Source organism: Zalophus californianus, chromosome 10 (assembly GCF_009762305.2).
Source record: "Zalophus californianus isolate mZalCal1 chromosome 10, mZalCal1.pri.v2, whole genome shotgun sequence".
In the NCBI taxonomy this organism is placed as follows: Eukaryota; Metazoa; Chordata; class Mammalia; order Carnivora; family Otariidae; genus Zalophus; species Zalophus californianus.
Genome location: NC_045604.1, coordinates 103,357,517 through 103,378,279, shown reverse-complemented (window position 1 = coordinate 103,378,279; position 20,763 = coordinate 103,357,517). Strand labels below are relative to the sequence as shown.

Sequence of the window (20,763 nt, the reverse complement as noted above, 5' to 3'; positions counted from 1 at the left end):
GAGTTGGTTCAAAGCAGAACAGCCCATGAATAGTCGGGTCACAGAAGGCAGCCCAGGCTGAACCCTGCTGTCCCCTCAGCATCATCCGATGGGCTAACCACCAGAAAGCCACACATGACAGCCTCCTGTCATGGAATAACACGGACTTGGGAGTCACACAGACCTAGTTTGAATCCTGACCCCATCTCTGCTGTGTTACCTTGGCAGCTCACTTAATCACTCTGAGCCCTAGTCCTCCGTCTATCACATGAGGGGGCTGACCTTTCCCTGCAGAGTCCACACGGCGACCTCTGATACTCAGTGTCGGCATCTGCTCAGGTGCACCGGGGGTGGGTCTCCCCTGACCCCGTGGTAAACCAGCCCATTCCTCCCCGCAGGGAGTGAGCCTCTGAGCTAGCCAGACCCAGCTGTACCTGCAGTCCACCCCCCCAAGGACAGGAACAGCCAGGGTGGGGTCATTTTCCCTGTGTCTGAGGACATGCCTTGGGGCTTCAGCTGGGGGCAGGTGCCTGCCGCAGGAAACCGCCTGGAGGTTGGTCTCTTTCTCCTGCAGCCTGCCTTCATTTTTATCAAAGTGTTTTGTCCATTGCTGCCTGAATGGGTCATCACCAGGTCGGGATCTTTAGCCTTTTTGTTCCCTAGTCAGATTAATTCCTCCAACCTGGAAAGTATTCACAATTTGGGGTCATTAATTCCAGTGGCTAATACAGATTAAGAACACTGTGTGTGTGCGTGTGCGCGTGTGTGCGTGTGTGTGCGTGCGCGCGCGCGCAGGGGCGTGCGCTCGCGCTTTCAAATGCCAGCTCTCCGGGGGTTAAGTGCTATAAAGGGAAGGACATCAGGACAGTCTCCGAGGGACTGTCCTCAGCTTGCAAACATGTTAGAACACAAGGGACACCATGCACAGTGTCATTTATGCTAAACGAGATCAAAGTATTACATCAGTGTTCGATTTACTGGAGCTGGTCACTAAGTAAGTCATGGTTAGAGAATATCCTTATTCTTGGAAAATATTCCCTAACGTAGTCAGGGGGAAAGGATGTATGTAACCCCCTCAAATGGTTCAGAAAAAAAAAAAATTAGGCGCATGCATTTATACACACATTATACTCAGACATTCAGGTATACAGGCCCACAGGCAACGTGGTACACACACACACACACACACACACACACACACACAAACACGCGTGCACACACGAGAGAGAGAAGAATGCCAAGCAAACAAGGGATAGAGCATAGGGGTAAAATTTCAATGAGAATTTGCCAAGAGGACATGTAAGTGTTCTTCATACCTTTCTCATTTCCACAACTTCTCTGTAAATTTGAAATTATTTCAAAATACAGTTTATTTATTTCTTAAGTCATCACCGCACCCAACATGGAGCTCAAACTCACCACCCAGAGATCAAGAGTCAGATGCTCTACTGACTGAGCCAGCCAGGAGCCCCTCAAAAAAAAGTTTACCAAAAAAAAAAACCGAAACAACCTCCAAACCTCAGCTGCCTTGGCCTTTGAAAGCTCATGTTATTTGTTATCTGGAGTTCTCCCTTTTCAACTTCTACTTTCGTGGGTTGGCCGGGAGGCAGAGACAGATCACACAGGGGTACTATGGTTGGTGAATGTGTCTCCAAGGGACTGTCCCCAGCCTTGCAAACATGTTAGATCACAGGGGACACCACGCAGAAAGTGGGCAGACAGACGTGTGTGCATTTACCCTCCTCCACGAACACACACCTCGCTCTCTCTGTTTCTCTGTTGGCTGATTTAAAACTTCAGCGTGCTGGCCTCAGGGGTGAGTGAAACCCGCCAGCCATAAGGAGAAGCAACCACCAGAAATACAATAAAACGGTCTTGATCTTTACTGGACTATGGTGAGGCATAAAATGTCATACAAACGGGTAGGATACTGCAAGTTACATTTCCGAGTCAAAGTGGAAAAAACTGGAAAACAGAAAGTTTATAACTCGTCTTCTCATCTTGCAATCCCTGGGGCCCAGAGGATTCTCCTCTTGCACCGCCCTGTGTTGTAAGTCATGTTGCGATGTGGAGCATGGAATCCCACTGCGAGTCCTTTAACTGCGAGCAGTATTTCGTTTTGCTCAGTTTCATAATGGAAAACAGCTGTTCGCAAATGTAGGTGCTCCCGAACATGGAGAGAATCTTTGCGCAGTGGATTCTGTACTTCGGGTAGCTACTCCACAGGTATTTGTAGAACTCGGGGACCCCGACCTTGTCATATTTAGTCTTTAGCACCGTGTTGCACTGCAGGTCAATGACCTCCATCTGGAGCGCCTCGTGCACGCTCTCGATCTTCACCGAGAAAGGGGAGCTGAACAGGGTCAGGTCACTTTCATAGAGTTTGAAATCGGACAACCTCTTCTGGAACTCAGTCTTCAGTTCCACGATTTTGGGAATGTAGTTCAGGCCGTCGCTTTCATTTCTGGAAACCGACTTCAGCGTGGGGAAGTGGGCCAGGTTATTCCTCGCCAAGTGAGTTTCCCAAAGGCACAGTTTGGCTAGGAACGCCCGGATCAGGTCGTACATCTGCGTGACGACCTGTGAGTGCCCTTGGAGCGAGATGTTCAAAGTGTTCAGATGCATTGTCATATCGACCAAGAAGGCCAAGTCTCTGATCCAATCTTGAGAGCTCAGCTGAGGCAGGGGCTTCCCTCTGGACGACATGAAGGAATCAATTTCTTCCAACGATTCAAAAAATCTCTTGAGCACCAGCCCGCGACTGAGCCACTTAATCTCGGTGTAGTAGAGGAGGCTGCCATATTGGCTGTCCAGTTCATACAGCAAGGTCGTGAACTCACTGTGGTTCAGCCCACGGGAGCATATCCAGTTCACGGAGTTAACCACCACACTCATGACGTGGTCCATCTTCAACTTTTGCGCACAAAGCGATTCCGGGTGAATGATGCAACAAACCGACTTCAGATCCGAGTCCTTGCAAATCATGGCCACCTTGGACTTAAGTTTCGTCACCAGCCCGTCGTTCACATCGACCATGGCGGGGGTGCCCGTAGAGGCCACGCTGACCAGTTTTGACCAGTCGATATTAAACTTCTTCAGACTCTTCTCGACACGCAGAAATATCTCGTTGCCAGATTTTGTACCTGTCATGGGCACCGTATCCAAGAGCTCTTCCGACACATCGAAATTCTCGTCAACGCCTCGGATGAATATGGCCAGCTGGGTGGTATTATTGATATCCGTGATCTCATCGATTGCGATAGAGTATGCCACGAACGACTTGATTTTTTCGCGTAACTTCTCCCATAAGTTCCCAGCCATGTCTTCTATGGGTTGCACGGCCGCAGTTTCATTTGGGCTCACATTTGCAAACGCCTGTTTCTGCTCGGGGCCCACGATCTCGGATGACCCCAGGAGGTACTTCCTGAGTCCTTTCTTCAGCTCGTGGAGCTTTTCGTCCCGCATCTTCTCGGTATACTGGTCATAGTGCTTGCTGTGGTTCGTTTGATAATGACGCCGGAGGTTGTACTCTTTGGACACAGACATGCTTTGTTTGCATATTAAACACGTAGGAATATTCTGCACTTCCACGAAGAAATACGCTCTCTCCCACTTCTCTTGAAAGACACGGCCCTCCTGGTCTATCTTTCTTTTTCCCACTTTTGATAGAGACATGGAGACAAGAAATATTTCACTTTTTCTCTTTACTATATGAAAAACGACAGCAAAAACGTGATGATAAACGTCAGGGGTAAGGCGGCTGGGTTGGGGGGGTATGGTTAACCCACCCCTGCAGAGAGGGATGGCTGACTCTCAGCTCCAGCAACAGGCTGCTGGAGGGAATGTGGGATCTGGGGCCAGATCTTCAGATTCCAAGAAAACTTAGAAATTGACTTTTTTTTTTTTTTAAGGTAAACTCTACGCCACTCGTGGGGCTCGAACTCACAACCCTGAGATCAAGAGTCACTTGCTCTACCCACTGAAAACGTCCCTGGCTTTTCTTTCTTTTTCTTGAAAATGTCCCTGGCTTTTCAATGTTGGCCACTCTTTTCCATTTCTAAAGGTACACTAGCCCAATGAAAGGCATCTTTTGTGATTCAGCAAGTACCTATGTTTGCCCCATCTGCTTTAAGCAAGAATGATCTGGCAGTATGTTTGCATTTTAATGTATATGTTTTCATTTGTGTCTCAAGAGAACTTTGAAGTAACAGGGAAGGGGGATGACCACAAAAGGCGTGTGATTTACCTGCTGTGAGGTGCAAGGGCCTTGGTCATAGCCACGGAACTGCACAAAACTCACTTGTTTTAAATTTAAAGAAATCTGACCACGAAGCAGGTAAGAGCTCTACTTGGAGAGAAGACAGGTCTAAACATTCACTTTAAAGAAAATGTGGGCAGGAGGCGGAGCAAGATGGGGGACGAGTAGGAGACCTGGATTTCGTCTGGTCTCAGGAATTCAGCTGAATAGGGATCAAACCATTCTGAACACCTACGAACTCAACAGGAGATCGAAGAGGAGAGTAGCAACAACTCTCTGAACAGAGAAGCGACCACTTACTGGAAGGTAGGACGTGCGGAGAAGTGAATCCGAGGCGATATTCGGGAGGATAGACAGCGGGGGAGGGGGCCTCCGTCGGCCGCTTCTGGCAAGTGATAGAGCCGCGGAGCACAAAATCGGACCTTTTAGAATTTGGCTGTGCTGAGGGACGTCGCTGCAGTGGCTAAGCGGGGGGTGGAACCCTCGCGGTACAGTGTGGTCTCAGGACCCTCGGGGTCACAGAAAGACGGGGGGTGCCTGAGTGCGGCAGAGCTCCCAGGGATCGGAGCGGGGAAGCCGGCAACAGAGACGGAGCCGAGGCGCGGGCTCTCAGCCCGGGGTTGCCATAAACTGTGATCCGCGGCCCAGTTGGGTCACTGCTCCTCCAGCAGGGACCCAACAAGCGGCAGAGCCGGGGAGACTCCCCTCCCTCCCCCGGGGAGGAGCGGCGCGGGAGCGCACCGCAGGGATCTGCTGGGTTTGGAGACTCCACACGGGGTCGGGGCCAGAGATAGAAACGCTCGGTCACAGGCCGGGTGAGCACGGAGTGCGGCCCGAGACCGGGGACATGGGAGTGACTGCTTTTCTCTGGGGGTGCACTGAGGAGCGGGTCCCCGAGTTCTCAGCTCCTCCGGGTGGAGATTGGGAGGCCACCATTTTCACCCTGGTCCTCCAAAGCTGTACCGAGAGCTTGCAGGGAACAAAAGCTCCCGAGAGCAAACCCGAGCAGCTTGCTTTGCCCGGACCGACAAGGGCGGGGCGATTCCGCCTCCGGCAAAGACATTTGGGAACCACGGCAACAGGCCCCTCCCCCAGAAGATCAGCACGAACAGCCAGCAAGTCCAGACCAAGTTTACCGATCAAGGAGAACGGGAGAACTCCAGCGCTGGGGGAATACTGCACATAGAATTCATGGCTTTTTTTTTTTTACCATGATTCTTTAGTCTTTCAAAGTTAATTTTTTAACTGTTTTTTTTTTTTGAATTTTTCTTTTTCCCCTTTTCAACTTACATCTTATCAATCCCTTTTTAAAAAATTTTTTTTTTATTTTTCATTTTTAGAGTCAGATTCTATCCCTTCATAGTAGTTACCCTTATTTTTGGTATATATATAAGTTGTTCTCTCTTTAAGATTTTGAGATACAGTTTCTTCTAACAGATCAAAATATACCCTAAATCTCTAGTGTATGGCTTTGTTCTAGTCTCCCGCCTGATCACAGTCTCTCCCTTTTTTCTTTCTTTCTTTTAATCCTCTTCTTTCTTTTTTCAGGCACCTTATCAATTCCTTTTATAAAATCTTTTATAATTTTCATCTTTACAGTCATCTTCCATCCCTTCATCATATTTACCCTTATTTTGTACATATATGTCTTTCTTTCTTTAAAATTTTAGGAGGCACTTTCTTCTAACAGACCAAAATACACCCCAAATCTAGTGTGTGGCACTGATCTATGCACCAGCCTGATCATATTTGATCATATTGTTTTTTGTTTTGTTTTGTTCTGTTTTTTGTTTGTTTTTATCTTTTTCTTTTTTTTTTCCTCTTTCTTTTTTCTTTCTTTCCCTTTCTTTTCCCCTGGTTTCAGGTCTTTTCTGGTTTGTTTAGAGTATATTTTCTGGGGACGTTGTTAACCTGTTAGTATTTTGTTCTCTCATTCATCTATTCTCCTCTGGACGAAATGACAAGACAAAGAAAATCACCTCAGCAAAAAGAACAAGAGGTAGTACCATCTTCCAGGGACCTACTCAATACGGACATTAGTACGATGTCGGACCTAGAGTTCAGAATCATGATTTTAAAGATACTAGCTGGCTTGAAAAAAGCATGGAAGTTATTAGAGAAACCCTTCCTGGAGAAATAAAAGAACTAAAATCTAACCAAGTCGAAATCAAAAAGGCTATTCATCAGGTGCAATAAAAAATGGGGGTTCTAACTGCTAGGATAAATGAGGCAGAAGAGAGAATCAGCGATATAGAAGACCAAATGATGGAAAATAAAGAGGCTGAGAAAAAGAGAGATAAACAACTACTGGATCACGAGGGCAGAATTCGAGAGATAAGCGATACCATAAGACAAAACAACATTAGAATAATTGGGATCCCAGAAGAAGAAGAAAGAGAGAGGGGGGCAGAAGGTATATTGGAGCAAATTATAGCAGAGAACTTCCCTAATGTGGGGAAGGAAACAGGCATCAAAATCCAGGTGGCACAGAGAACCCCTCTCAAAATCAATAAAAATAGGTCAACATCCCGACATCTCATAGTAAAACTTACGAGTCTCAGAGACAGAGAAAATCTTGAAAGCAGCTCGGGAGAAGAGATATGTAACCTATAATGGTAGAAACATTAGATTGGCAACAGACCTACCCACAGAGACCTGGCAGGCCAGAAAGGGCTGGCATGATATCTTCAGGGCACTAAATGAGAAAAATATGCAGCCAAGAATACTATATCCAGCTAGGCTGTCATTGAAAATAGAAGGAGAGATAAAAAGCTTCCAGGACAAACAAAAACTAAAGGAATTTGCAAACACGAAACCAGCCTTCCAAGAAATATTGAAGCAGGTCCTCTAAGCAAAGAGAGAGCCTAAAAGCAGCATAGACCAGAAAGGAACACAGACAATATACAGTAACAGTCACCTTACAGGCAATACAGTGGCACTAAATTCATACCTTTCAATAGTTACCCTGAATGTAAATGGGCTCAGTGCCCCAATCAAAAGACACAGGCTATCAGATTGGATGAAAAAACAAGACCCATCGATATGCTGTCTGCAAGAGACTCATTTTAGACCCAAAGACACCCCCAGATTGAAAGTGAGGGGGTGGAAAACCATTTACCATGCTAATGGACACCAAAAGAAAGCTGGGGTGGCAATTCTTATATCAGACAAACTAGATTTTAAAACAAAGACTGTAATAAGAGATGAGGAAGGACACTATATCCTACTTAAAGGGTCTATCCAACAAGAAGATCTAACAATTGTAAATATCTATGCCCCTAACATGGGAGCAGCCAATTATATAAGGCAATTAATAACAAAAGCAAAGAAACACATTGACAACAATACAATAATAGTGGGGGATTTTAACACTCCCCTGACTGAAATGGACAGATCATCTAAGCAAAAGATCAACAAGGAAATAAAGACTTTAAATGACACACTGGACCAAATGGACTTCATAGACATATTCAGAACATTCCATCCCAAAGCAACGGAATACACATTCTTCTCTAGTGCCCATGGAACATTCTCCAGAATAGATCACATCCCAGGTCACAAATCAGGTCTCAACCGGTACCAAAAGATTGGGATTATTCCCTGCATATTTTCAGACCACAATGCTTTGAAACTAGAACTCAATCACAAGAGGAAAGTTGGAAAGAACTCAAATACATGGAGGCTAAAGAGCATCCTACTAAAGAATGAATGGGTCAACCAGGAAATTAAAGAAGAATTAAAAAAATTCATGGAAACCAATGAAAATGAAAACACAACTGTTCAAAATCTTTGGGATACAGCAAAGGCAGTCCTAAGAGGAAAGTATATAGCAATACAAGCCTTTCTCAAGAAACAAGAAAGGTCTCAAATACACAACCTAACCCTACACCTAAAGGAGCTAGAGAAAAAAAGCAAAAAGCTAGAGAAAAAAGCAAATAAAGCCTAAACCCAGCAGGAGAAGAGAAATAATGAAGATCAGAGCAGAAATCAATGAAATAGAAACCAAAAGAAGAGTAGAACAGATCAACGAAACTAGGAGCTGGTTCTTTGAAAGAATTAACAAGATTGATAAACCCCTGGCCAGACTTACCAAAAAGAAATGAGAAATGGCCCAAATCAACAAAATCATGAATGAAAGAGGAGCGATCACAATCAACAGCAAAGAAATACAAACAATTATAAGAACATATTATGAGCAACTCTATGCCAGCAAATTAGATAACCTGGAAGAAATGGGTGCATTCCTAGAGATGTATCAACTACCAAAACTGAACCAGGAAGAAATAGAAAACCTGAACAGACCTATAACCACTAAGGAAATTGAAGCAGTCATCAAAAATCTCCCAACAAACAAAAGCCCAGGGCCAGATGGCTTCCCAGGGGAATTCTACCAAACATTTAAAGAATTAATACCTATTCTCCGGAAACTGTTCCAAAAAATAGAAATGGAAGGAAAACTTCCAAACTCATTTTAGGAGGCCACCATTACCTTGATCCCCAAACCAGACAAAGACCCCATCAAAAAGGAGAATTACAGACCAATATCCTTGATGAACATGGATGCAAAAATTCTCACCAAAATACTAGCCAATAGGATCCAACAGTACATTGAAAGGATTATTCACCATGACCATGTGGGATTTATCCCTGGGCTGCAAGGTTGGTTCAACATCTGCAAATCAATCAACGTGATACAATATATTAACAAAAGAAAGAACAAGAATCATATGATCCTCTCAAAAGATGCAGAAAAAGCATTTGACAAAGTACAGCATCCTTTCTTGATCAAAACTCTTCAGAGTATAGGGATAGAGGGTACATACCTCAATATCATAAAAGCCATCTATGAAAAACCTACAGCGAATATCATTCTCAATGGGGAAAAGCTGAGCGCTTTCCCCCTAAGGTCAGGAACGCGGCAGGGATGTCCACTATCACCACTGCTATTCAACATAGTATTAGAAGTCCTAGCCACAGTAATCAGACAACAAAAAGAAATCAAAGGCATCCAAATCGGCAAAGAAGAAGTCAAACTCTCACCCTTTGCAGATGATATGATACTTTATGTGAAAAACCCAAAAGACTCCACCCCAAAACTGCTAGAACTCATACAGGATTTCAGTAAAGTGGCAGGATATAAAATCAATGCACAGAAATCAGTGGCATTCCTATACACCAACAACAAGACAGAAGAGAGACCAATCAAGGAGTTGATCCCACTTACAATTGCACCCAAAACCATAAGATATCTAGGAATAAATCTAACCAAAGAAGCAAAGGATCTGTACTCAGAAAACTATAAAATACTCATGAAAGAAATTGAGGAAGACGCAAAGAAATGGAAAAACGTTCCATGCTCATGGATTGGAAGAACAAACATTGTGAAGAAGTCAATGCTACCTAGAGCAATCTACACAGTCAATGCAATCCCCATCAAAATACCATCCACTTTTTTCAAGGAAATGGAACAAATAATCCTAAAATTTGTATGGAACCAGAAGAGACCCCGAATAGCCAGAGGAATCTTGAAAAAGAAAAGCAAAGCTGGCGGCATCACAATTCCGGACTTCCAGCTCTATTACAAAGCTGTCATCATCAAGACAGTATGGTACTGGCACAAAAACAGACACATTAGATCAATGGAACAGAATAGAGAGCCCAGAGATGGACCCTCAACTCTATGATCAACTCATCTTTGACAAAGCAAGAACGTATGTCCAATGGAAAAAAGACAGTCTCTTCCACAAATGGTGTTGGGAAAATTGGACAGCCACATGCAGAAGAATGAAACTGGAATATTTCCTTACACCACACACGAAAATAGACTTCAAATGGTTGAAAGACCTCAATGTGAGACAGGAGTCCATTAAAATCCTAAAGGAGAACACAGGCAGCAACCTCTTCGACCTCAGCCACAGCAACTTCTTCCTAGAAACATCGCCAAAGGCAAGGGAAGCAAGGGCAAAAATGAACTATTGGGATTTCATCAAGATAAAAAGCTTTTGCACAGCAAAAGAAACAGTCCACAAAACCAAAAGACAACTGACAGAATGGGAGAAAATATTTGCAAATGACATACCAGATAAAGGGCTAGTATTTAAAATCTATAAAGAACTTATCAAACTCAACACCCAAAGAACAAATAATCCAATCAAGAAATGGGCAGAAGACATGAACAGACATTTTTCCAAAGAAGACATCCAAATGGCCAACAGACACATGAAAAAGTGCTCAACCTCGCTCGGCATCAGGGAAATGCAAATCAAAACCTCCATGAGATACCACCTCACACCCATCAGAATGGCTAGAATTAACCAGTCAGGAAACGACAGATGCTGGCGGGGATGTGGAGAAAGGGGAACCCTCCTACACTGTTGGTGGGGATGCAAGCTGGTGCAACCACTCTGGAAAACAGTATGGAGGTTCCTCAAAAAGTTGAAAGAGCTACCACACGATCCAGCAATTGCACTACTGGGTATTTACCACAAAGATACAAATGTCGGGATCCAAAGGGGTACGTGCACCCCGATGGTTATAGCAGCAATGTCCACAATAGCCAAACTGTGGAAAGAGCCAAGATGTCCATCGACAGATGAATGGATAAAGAAGAGGTGGTATATATACACAGTGGAATATTATGCAGCCATCAAAAGGAATGAGATCTTGCCATTTGCAACGACGTGGATGGAACTGGAGGGTGTTATGCTGAGTGAAATAAGTCCATCAGAGAAAGACATGTATCATATGACCTCACTGATATGAGGAATTCTTAATCTCAGGAAACAAACTGAGGGTTGCTGGAGTGGTGGGGGGTGGGAGGGATGGGGTGGCTGGGTGATAGACATTGGGGAGGGTATGTGCTATGGTGAGCGCTGTGAATTGTGCAAGACTGTTGAATCACAGATCTGTACCTCTGAAACAAATAATGCAACATATGTTAAGAAAAAAAAGAAGAAGAAGAAGAAGATAGCAGGAGGGGAAGAATGAAGGGGAGTAAATCGGAGGGGGAGACGAACCATGAGAGACGATGGACTCTGAAAAACAAACTGAGGTTTCTAGAGGGGAGGGGTGTGGGGGGATGGGTTAGCCTGGTGATGGGTATTAAAGAGGGCACGTTCTGCGTGGAGCACTGGGTGTTATGCACAAACAATGAATCATGGAACACTACATCAAAATCTAATGATGTAATGTATGGTAATTAACATAACAATAAAAAATTTAAAGAAAAAAAATGTGGGCAGAGGGGCCGCCTGGGTGGCTCAGTCGTTAAGTGGCTGCCTTCTTTCTGCTCAGGTCATGGTCCCAGGGTCCTGGGATCGAGCCCCGCATCGGGGTCCCTGCTCCATGGGAAGCCTGCTTCCCCCTCTCCCACTCCCCCTGCTTGTGTTCCCTCTCTTGCTGTGTCTCTTTCTGTCAAATAAATAAATAAAATCTTAAAAAAAAATGTGGGCAGAGAAAAGAAAGTAAGTAAATTCAGTGGTTGTCTGGGGCTGGGGGCAGGAACAGGAAATGAGAGAAAAATGGGTAGGAGGGATCTTTTGGGGGGTAATGGAAACATCCTAATATTAGATTGTGGTGACAGTTTGCCGAACTCTGTAAATTTATTAAAAATCCCTGACAGGTGTATACCTCACACAAGGGAATTTTATGGTATGTAACTCGTGCCTCAATAAAGCTACAAAAAAAAAAAAAAAAAAAGAAAGAAAGAAAAAGAAAACCGTTCAGCAACAAGACGAGTTTAGGAAGAATAATCAATCGGGCATTTTCAAAGAATATTTTAGTTTTTGCAACTTGAACTGAGGAGGCGCCCTAGTGACTCAGACTCCCGAGAACATCCCTACATCTGCTTTACTCACCCCACAGGATGCTGATGATTGCTTGCAATGACTCCGGGGGCCACGTTCAGAATACTGAACAGGCTCAGTGGACAGGGCAGTGCTCAGTCAGAACAGACGTTGACCTCAGCACCGGAGGGGGTCCTGGGAGCCCCTTCTGTGCCAGGTGGCACCCTTTAGGCTCTGAACTGGGGGGAGATCGGGCCAGGCGGGGGCTGCTGGAGGGGTGTCCTGGGGGATGGAGCTGGGCTACCAGGCAGGAGCTATTAACCCACTGAGCTGGGCTAGTTCAGTAAAATGTTCCTAGCCCCCCACCCCTGCCATAAAGGGCTCCCAAATTCCAGTGTGCCAGCAAGCTCCTTCAAACTGTCGCATGAGAATTCTGGTGAAGCACCAGAATTTATAACGAGCAGGACAGATAAACTGCATCTAAAGAGCACCATGCTTTGCTCTAAGGCTCAAGGCTTGAGAAGCAAGGCCCCCTACGGGGAGGGCCTGCAAAGACATGTGGCCCCGCACAGTGGGTGCTGGGACGACTTTCTTGCCACCCACCCAGGATACTCACCATTGCTAAGCTCCAGGCCTGGAAGCGGTCTGAGGAGAAAGAGACACGATGAATGCAACAAAGTTCGTTTGTCCAGGGACACACAGCTCCCAGAAGCGGGATACGAGACAAGGAGTGTGAGAGGCACTGGGCTTTGGAGTCCCACGGCCCACCTCCTGGTTAAAAAAAAAAAAAAAAAAAAAAAAAAACCCACCGCGCCCCTCCCCCACCTCGATCAGGTGGCGACCTTCAGGTTCATTCTCATGACCAAGCAGGGAGCGCTCACCTACCTAATGACTGTGAATTTGATAAATTCTGCAGCGTCCAAGATCCTTCTCATGGAGCTGATTTCTAGGTAACCAGGGGCTTTGAAGACCACGCCCGGGGGCATGCCATCGATAACCACACAGCCAGGGTTGAATGTGATCTTCCTGTAGGGAACTTTCACAGGGAAGTCCACCCCGATGGCTTCACCTGCGAGGAGACAAACAACAGAAGACCGCTTAAGTGTGTCACCTGCTTTTCCCAGACCAGTGCCGAGATGTTAAAATCCTTCCCGTCCAGTGACAACGTGGGCCATTGGCCATTGTTACTTCACGGACAGTCTTACTGACTTTGACATTGGCAACGGGCAGTAAAACAGATTCCATTTCTCTCTCCAGGAAGGAGAAACGATGCTGGCATCTACCTGAAAAAGGGTTTTATGAAGATTAAATAATGATCCACATGTGAGTGCTGAAAGCAATGCTCAGCCATGGTAAGAACTTGGTAAATCAAAGTTAGATATTATTACTGCGATTAGTGTGTCCATGTAAAAGCTCTTCAGGAAAAATACACGCTGATTTTGATCATAGCTCCTTCCCCAGAAAGATCAATTTCTTTTTTTATATATAATTATTTTATTAAAAAAATTTTTTTAGTAAGCTCTACACCCAGCATGGGGCTCGAACTCACGACCCCTAGATCAAGAGTCGCACATTCTTCTGACTGAGCCAGCCAGGTGCTCCCAGAAAGATCAATAAAGTATTCCATTAAAAAGAAATACCTCAAATATATACATTTTGGATACGTAACAATGTAAAAACTTACCAAATTTTCGGCTAAAGAGGTCATTGACTTGTTCCCTTAGTTGTTTTATCTTTTCAATGCTGGATAATCTTTCCTTCTCGTTATCTAAAAACAATTAGACAATCAAGCAGACTGGGGTTATTGATAAATTTACCTCCAAAAAAGCTGTTGGAGGAAGTGCCTGACAGCACCTGAAAAAAGCACTTCACCTGGCTTGTCATCCAGTTTAGTTTTTTGGAAATGTGCAAATGGACACCATTAGAGATGACAGAGAATTCCCCAAATTATAAATCCATGTAAACACACTCCATACTACCTTAGGGAACATTTTCAACATTATGTAGGACCAGGATGTCCACTTTCACCTCTACTCTTCAACATTATAATAGCAATCTCAGTCAATGCAATATGACAAGTAAAAGGAAGAAGAGGTAGTAGGATTAGAAGGGAATATTTTTCAATACTTAACATTTTTATTGTATTTAATTTTGAATAACTAAAGCAATTACATGTTTCAAAACTCACAAGACCTAGAACAATGCACAGTGAAACATTTCTCTCACATCCCTCTCTCAGCTCTGTTTCCTTCCTTGGGGAAATTATGTTATCAGATTCTTTTGTATCTTTCCAGATATTTTATATACACATATTTAGAAAAGACTGCTTGATGGGCAGCAGATAAATTCCACCTCTGTGGCCAATTCTTATTTTTTTTTAAGATTTATTTATTTATTTGAAAGAGAGAGAATGAGAGAGAGAGAGAGCACACACACATGAGAGGGGGGAGGGTCAGAAGGAGAAGCAGACTCCCCACTGAGCAGGGAGCCTGATGCGGGACTCGATCCCGGGGCTCCAGGATCATGACCTCAGCCAAAGGCAGTCGCCTAACCAACTGAGCCACCCAGGCGCCCCGGCCAATTCTTATTTAATGGGAGCTGGTGCTTGGAGTTGTCTGCCCTGAGGTGTATTTTCTAGTAATGCCAAGGCATGGCTGTGATAAGTAATATATCTGATTAACGATCTCTGAGATAAGCAAGATATTCAGTGTCTGACAATCTGTAGTGTATTTTATATTCCTGAATTGTCATTTCTTAGTTGAAAGGGTAAACTAAGCAAAAAAAATAAAGTTCCAAGGGTTTATGACCCATGTTATATAATGGTTAAAATATAACAAAAAGAAAAATATATAGTCAATTATGATAACACCAGATAGACTTCCATACCTGGAATTGTCACCTGAACAATGTTAAGATCTTCCACACCTGCCGCAGAATTTGTAATACTGGATGAATTTGTGCTTCCTAAAAACAGAAACTGAAATTTAGAACTTAAAGAAAATTAGGTTAATTCTCCTCTAAAAATGTCCATGTGCCACTCTGATCAGAGGCACAGACTCAACTTTTAAAGCTTCAGAGAACAGGGGCGCCTGGGTGGCTCAGTCGTTAAGCGGGAAGCCTGCTTCTCCCTCTCCCACTCCCCCTGCTTGTGTTCCCTCTCTTGCTGTGTCTCTCTGTCAAATAAATAAATAAAATCTTAAAAAAAAAAAAAGCTTCAGAGAACAATTGGCTGTAGGAAGTTGGGCTCCATGCTCAGTGCAGAGTCTGCTTAAGAGTCTCTCCTTCTCCCTCTGCCCCTCCGCCCTGCATGCTTTCTCTCTATCAAATAAATAAATAAATCTTTTAAAAAATAAAAGTGCTCATCTGGTTCCATATTCCATAAGCCATCATAATAACCGTTGTCAGATAAAGGACAAGAACACACCAACAGATGGGCTTCCAAATGTCACAGTCTGTTGCTAGAGGCATGGTCATTATCTACCAAATACTTTATAGTGAATCCTTTGGAAAACTGCTCTCCAGAACAAAAAGGTGATTGGGCTTGTAGTCCCTGTACATGCATGATGCCCCACAAGAGAAGAGCAGAGTGGAGAGGCCATCTTGGAGAACATTTCCATCAACCTGCATTCAAATCACCGCTGGACTTGGATTCTAACATGGGATTCTTTATATTGTTTCTTTTTCTTCCTTTTTCTCGTTAAAATAGAGTGGACATTCAATGTTGAATTAGTTTCAGGTGTACAACATAGTGGTTTGACAAGTTATATTCTTTTTTTTTAACCCCCCCCTTTTAAAAGGATTTTATCTATTTATTTATTTGTCAAAGAGAGAAAGAGCGCAAGCAGGGTGAGGGGCAGAGGGAGAAGCCGACTCCCCGCTGAGCAGGGAGCCTGATGCAGGGCTCCATCCCGGGACTCCAGGATCGTGACCTGAGCCGAAGGCAGACACTTAACCAACTGAGCCGCCCAGGCGCCCTATTTTTAATTTTTTTTGAGTGAGAGAGCACACGAGTGCGCATGAGCGGGGGGGGAGGGGCAGAGGGAGAGGGAGAGGGAAAGAGAGAATCCTAAGCAGGTTCCACGCTCAGCACGGAGCCCGACACAGGGCTCGATTTTACGACCCTGAGATGCCCCTGGAGATTTTAAGTGAAAGAAGCCAGGCCCCAAAGGGCACACATTGTACAATCCCACCTGTATGAAATATGTAGAAAAGGCAAATCCATACAGACAGAGAGTAGACTGGTGGGTACCGGGGGCTGGGGGAGGGAAGAACGGGAGGGACTGGTAATGGGTATGGGATCTTCTTTTGGGGAGATGAAAATGTTTTCGAACTAGATAGAGGTGGTGGTTACCCAACACTGAGAATGTACAAAAGCTACTGAATCATTCACTCCAAAATGGTTAATTTTTAAAGAGTCTCTAAATAAAAACACTCCCAGGGCGCCTGGGTGACTTAGCCAGTTCAGCATCTGCCTTTGGCCCGGGTTATGATCTCAGGGTCCTGGGATCGAGCCCCAGGTCGGGCTCCCTGCTCAGTGGGGAGTTTGCTTTTTGCCCCCTGCCCCCTGCCCCCACCCCTGCCCCTCCCCCTCCCCCGTGCTCTCGCTCTCTCAAATACATAGATAAAATATTTTTTTTTTTTAAATTTTTTAAAGATTTTATTTATTTATTTGAGAGAGAGAGAATGAGAGACAGAGAGCACGAGAGGGAAGAGGGTCAGAAGGAGAAGCAGACTCCCTGCCGAGCAGGGAGCCCGATGTGGGACTCGATCCCGGGACTCCAGGATCATGACCTGAGCTGAAGGCGGTCGCTTAACAAACTGAGCCACCCAGGCGCCCACATAGATAAAATCTTTAAAAAAAAAAAATAAAAGGACTCCCATAGCAATTAAACAACATAAAGAAATGAAAGTCATCCAAATTGGTAAGGAAGAAGTAAAGCTCTCACTATTTGCAGACGACACGAGACTACATGTAGAAAACCCTAGACTCCACCGAAGAATTACTAGAACTGATAAATGAATTCAGTGAAGTCGCAGGATACAAAATCAACGATAGAAATCTGTTGCGTTCCCATACACTAATAATGAAGGAGCGGAAGTGAAATTAAGAAAACAATCCCATTTACAGTTGCACCAAAAACAATAAAAGAGCTAGGGATAAACTTAACCGAAGAGGTGAACGACCTGTACTCTGAAAACTAACACCAATGAAAGAGATTCAAGATGACACAAAAATGGACAGACGTTCCATGCTTATGGGTTGGAAGAACAAATATTGTTAAAAAGTCCGTACTACCCAGAGCACTCTACACATTCAGTGCAATCCCTATCAAAATACCAACAACATTTTTCACAGAACTAGAACAAATAATCCTAAAATTTGTATGGAATCCAAATAAAAGACCCCAAGTAGCCAAAGAAGTCTTGAAAAACAAAACATATACTTAATGACAGTAATTCTGAGATCCATAACATTAATAAATATGGAAAATAAAAACTTCTCCTTCTCATATTAGAGAGACACTAGGGACCAGCTCATATTCCAGCAGCAGAGATGAAAATATTTCTTAGCAAGGGCACCTGGGTGGCTCAGCAGGCTAAACGTCTGCCTTTGGCTCAGGTCATGATCACGGGGTCCTGGGATCGAGCCCCGAATTGGGCTCTCTGCTCAGTGGGGAGTCTGCTCCCTCTCCCTCTGCCCCTTCTCCCTGCTTGTGTTCTCTCTCTCTCTCAAATAAATAAATAAAATCTTAAAAAAAAGAAAATATTTCTTAGCAGATGACCAAGTGGATCACAATGAAAGAAAATAGGCACATTCTTTCAACTAAATGGGTTCAAAATCCACAAGTTCCAGGATCAATGGTGTCATTCATTTCTATGAAAAGTCAAAAATGTTTTAAAAACCTTTCAACTGTAAAGAATATCCTTAGAATATGTTTGTAACTATCGGATGTGGTTTTTAAACAGACATCCAAACAAAAACCAAACAGATTACACGTCAGTCTGTCAGTCTTTTAAAGAAAATTATCTTACATAGTGGCTCTTAAAAAATAAATCTTGCTAAAACCACACTTTGAACTTGACTTCCTTTAGATCCTTGCAGTTAAACTGAGTTCATGGCTTCTAGGCCCTGGTCCAAGCCCCTTCTTTCTTCTCTCACTTGGCATGGAGCACAGTCTGCTCCCTGGCCAGTGCTGATCTGCATGGCCTAAAACACATGCACACCCTGAAGCCAGTTTCAATCTTTTCCCCACAATAACCCTTTAAGAAGTGAAAGCCACACTCAACAGCCTCACTCTGACGAGTTTTTGACAACCAACCTTCAATTTTCACCTCGGCTTCGGGGTCCTCACCCGTTTCTGAAGTGACACGCGGAATGGAATCTTGAAAAAAAAATTTCTAAAATGACATTCATTATTATGTATTCTCATGTTCCAACCTTTTACTGCTCCTGTACCCAAACAGTAGCTTAGCCTGGCATTTAAAACACATTTCATACTTAACAACAATGTAAAAGTATAAATGTGAAAGTAATTTTATTTTTTTAAAATTTTTATTTACTTCTATTTTTAAAATTTTAATTCAGTTAGCCGACATATAGTACATCATTTCGGAGGTAGAGGTCAGTGACTCATCAGTTGATATTAACACCCAGTGCTCCTCACATCACATGCCCTCCTTAATGCCCATCACCCAGTTACCCCATCACCCCACCCACCTCCCCTCCAGCAACCCCCAGTTTATTTCCTAGAGTTAAGAGTCTCTCATGATTTGTCTCCCTCTCTGATTTCTTCCCATTTAGTTTTCCCTCCCTTCCCCTATGATCCCCTGCACCGTTTCTTTTATTCCTCCTATGAGTGAAACCATATGATAATTGTCTTTCTCTGATTGACTTATTTTGCTCAGCATAATCCCCCCTCCAGAGGAATACTGAAAAAGAAAAGCAAAGCTGGCGGCATCACAATTCCGGACTTCCAGCTCTACCACAAAGCTGTCATCAAGACAGTATGGTACTGGCACAAAAACAGACACATAGATCAATGAACAGAATAGAGAGCCCAGAAATGGACCCTCAACTCTATGGTCAACTAATCTTTGACAAAGCGGGAAAGAATATCCAATGGAAAAAAAAGACAGTCTCTTCAACAAATGGTGTTGGGAAAATTGGACAGCCACATGCAGAAGAATGAAACTGGACTGTTTTCTTACACCATGCACAGAGATAAACTCAAAATGGATTGAAAGACCTAAATATTTATTTTTACTTATTATTTTGTAGTAATCTCTACACCCAACGTGGGGCTCGAACTCGTGACCCTGAGATCAAGGGCCTCATGCTCTTTTGACTGAGCCAGCCAGGCGTCCCTAAATGTGAAGGTAATTTTAACTTTAAGAGGGATCATAGGGTAAGAAAGGGTAACCTTATAAGGGACAAGGGGAGGCAAGAAACTCTCAGATACTGTGAAACAGTACCCAGTTACCCACATTAGTGGACACGGAATGTCCCTCTATTGGAGGTAATGGAATTTCTCTGGTCATAAGCATTTTCTTGCTCTCATCAGAAATCACTTGGATAAAAGAAAGCCGGGTGCTTTGGGGGGCGGTTCCCCTGCCAGCAATCCCCTGGGGTTCAGTCTATCACACTAGAGGCACAACTGATTTTTCTAGTTTGCCAGAATTATGACACATAGACATAAGCCTGGCTGGAACATTCTCGCCTAACTCTGGCTCATTTTAGAAAGCTTCCATCAGCCCGGACCTTTGGAGACCACTCTCCTCTGAGCCTGATGGCATTCTTCCATCAATTGTTCGTAGAGGAAGAAAGACTCTAAACTAATTAGCTGTTGGATATTGGACTATTGGAAGGTAAGATGTAACGTCTGGGGGGAAAATGGGTGAAGACACACCAGACCTCTCTGACTGTTCTTGCAGCTTCTTGACAATCTTTAATTGCTTCAACATAAAAAGTTTACAAAAAAAAAAAAAATCAAACTAATTTGGTTGTATCACAAATAGGCTTCCCGCTATATTGTAATAATAGAAATCTCTTGGGGGCGCCTGGCTGGCTCAGTCGGCGGAGCGCGTGACTCCTGATCTCAGGGGATTGTGAGTTCGAGCCCCGCATTGGGTGTAGAGATTACTAAAAAAATAAATCAATACACTTAAAGAAAACCTCTTCAGAAACAAGGTATTTCAAAGACCAACATCCAGTGACATCTTTCTGTCACTCCACACCAGCTCTACCTGGACTCTCATGTCTTCCTCCTCCTAAATATGTTCTATTCTTTTAAAAAGAATGACAGAACAATGTTTTTTTTTTTTTCATTTTTATTTATTTTTATTTTTATTTTAAGTAGGCTCTGCGTCCAGTGTGGGGCTTGAACTCACGACCCTGAGATCCAGAGTTGTGCGTGGAGTTGGCTGACTGAGCCTGCCGGGTGCCCCCACAGAACATGTCTCAACGGGCTTCAACCAAGGGAAAGAAAATGATGCAAGGGAGGAACAGATTTAAACTGAATTTGAAATCCCTGTCCTCCCCAACATCCAGAGAAGGTCAGAGACGGGGTTGAGTAAAAAACAACGAAAAATAAATGGCAGAATCCTGTCACACGTTATGACATGGATGAACCCCAGGGGCATGTGTCACACCGGGATGTGGGGCTTGATCCCAGGACCCTGAGATCACGACCTGAGCCGAAGGCAGATGCTTAACCGACTGAGCCACCTAGGCATCCCTGTGGT

At 44.0% G+C, this 20,763-nt stretch overlaps 1 protein-coding gene across 2 annotated transcripts in view; it reads right to left on the bottom strand.

Annotated features, from left to right (window-relative positions):
• Positions 1-1,360: 1,360 nt before the first annotated feature.
• LOC113932867 (general transcription factor II-I repeat domain-containing protein 2) overlaps positions 1,361-20,763 on the bottom strand; it is a 50,648-nt gene continuing 31,245 nt past the window's right edge. For both annotated transcript variants that reach the window (XM_027612381.2, XM_027612382.2), the window contains exons 11-16: positions 18,342-18,404; positions 14,908-14,985; positions 13,706-13,789; positions 12,907-13,090; positions 12,638-12,666; positions 1,361-3,638 (exon numbers count right to left, since the gene is read on the bottom strand). In XM_027612381.2, coding sequence (XP_027468182.1) covers positions 2,035-3,638; positions 12,638-12,666; positions 12,907-13,090; positions 13,706-13,789; positions 14,908-14,985; positions 18,342-18,404 — 2,042 coding nt within the window. In that variant the 3' untranslated portion in view covers positions 1,361-2,034. The remainder of the gene's footprint in view (positions 3,639-12,637; positions 12,667-12,906; positions 13,091-13,705; positions 13,790-14,907; positions 14,986-18,341; positions 18,405-20,763) is intronic.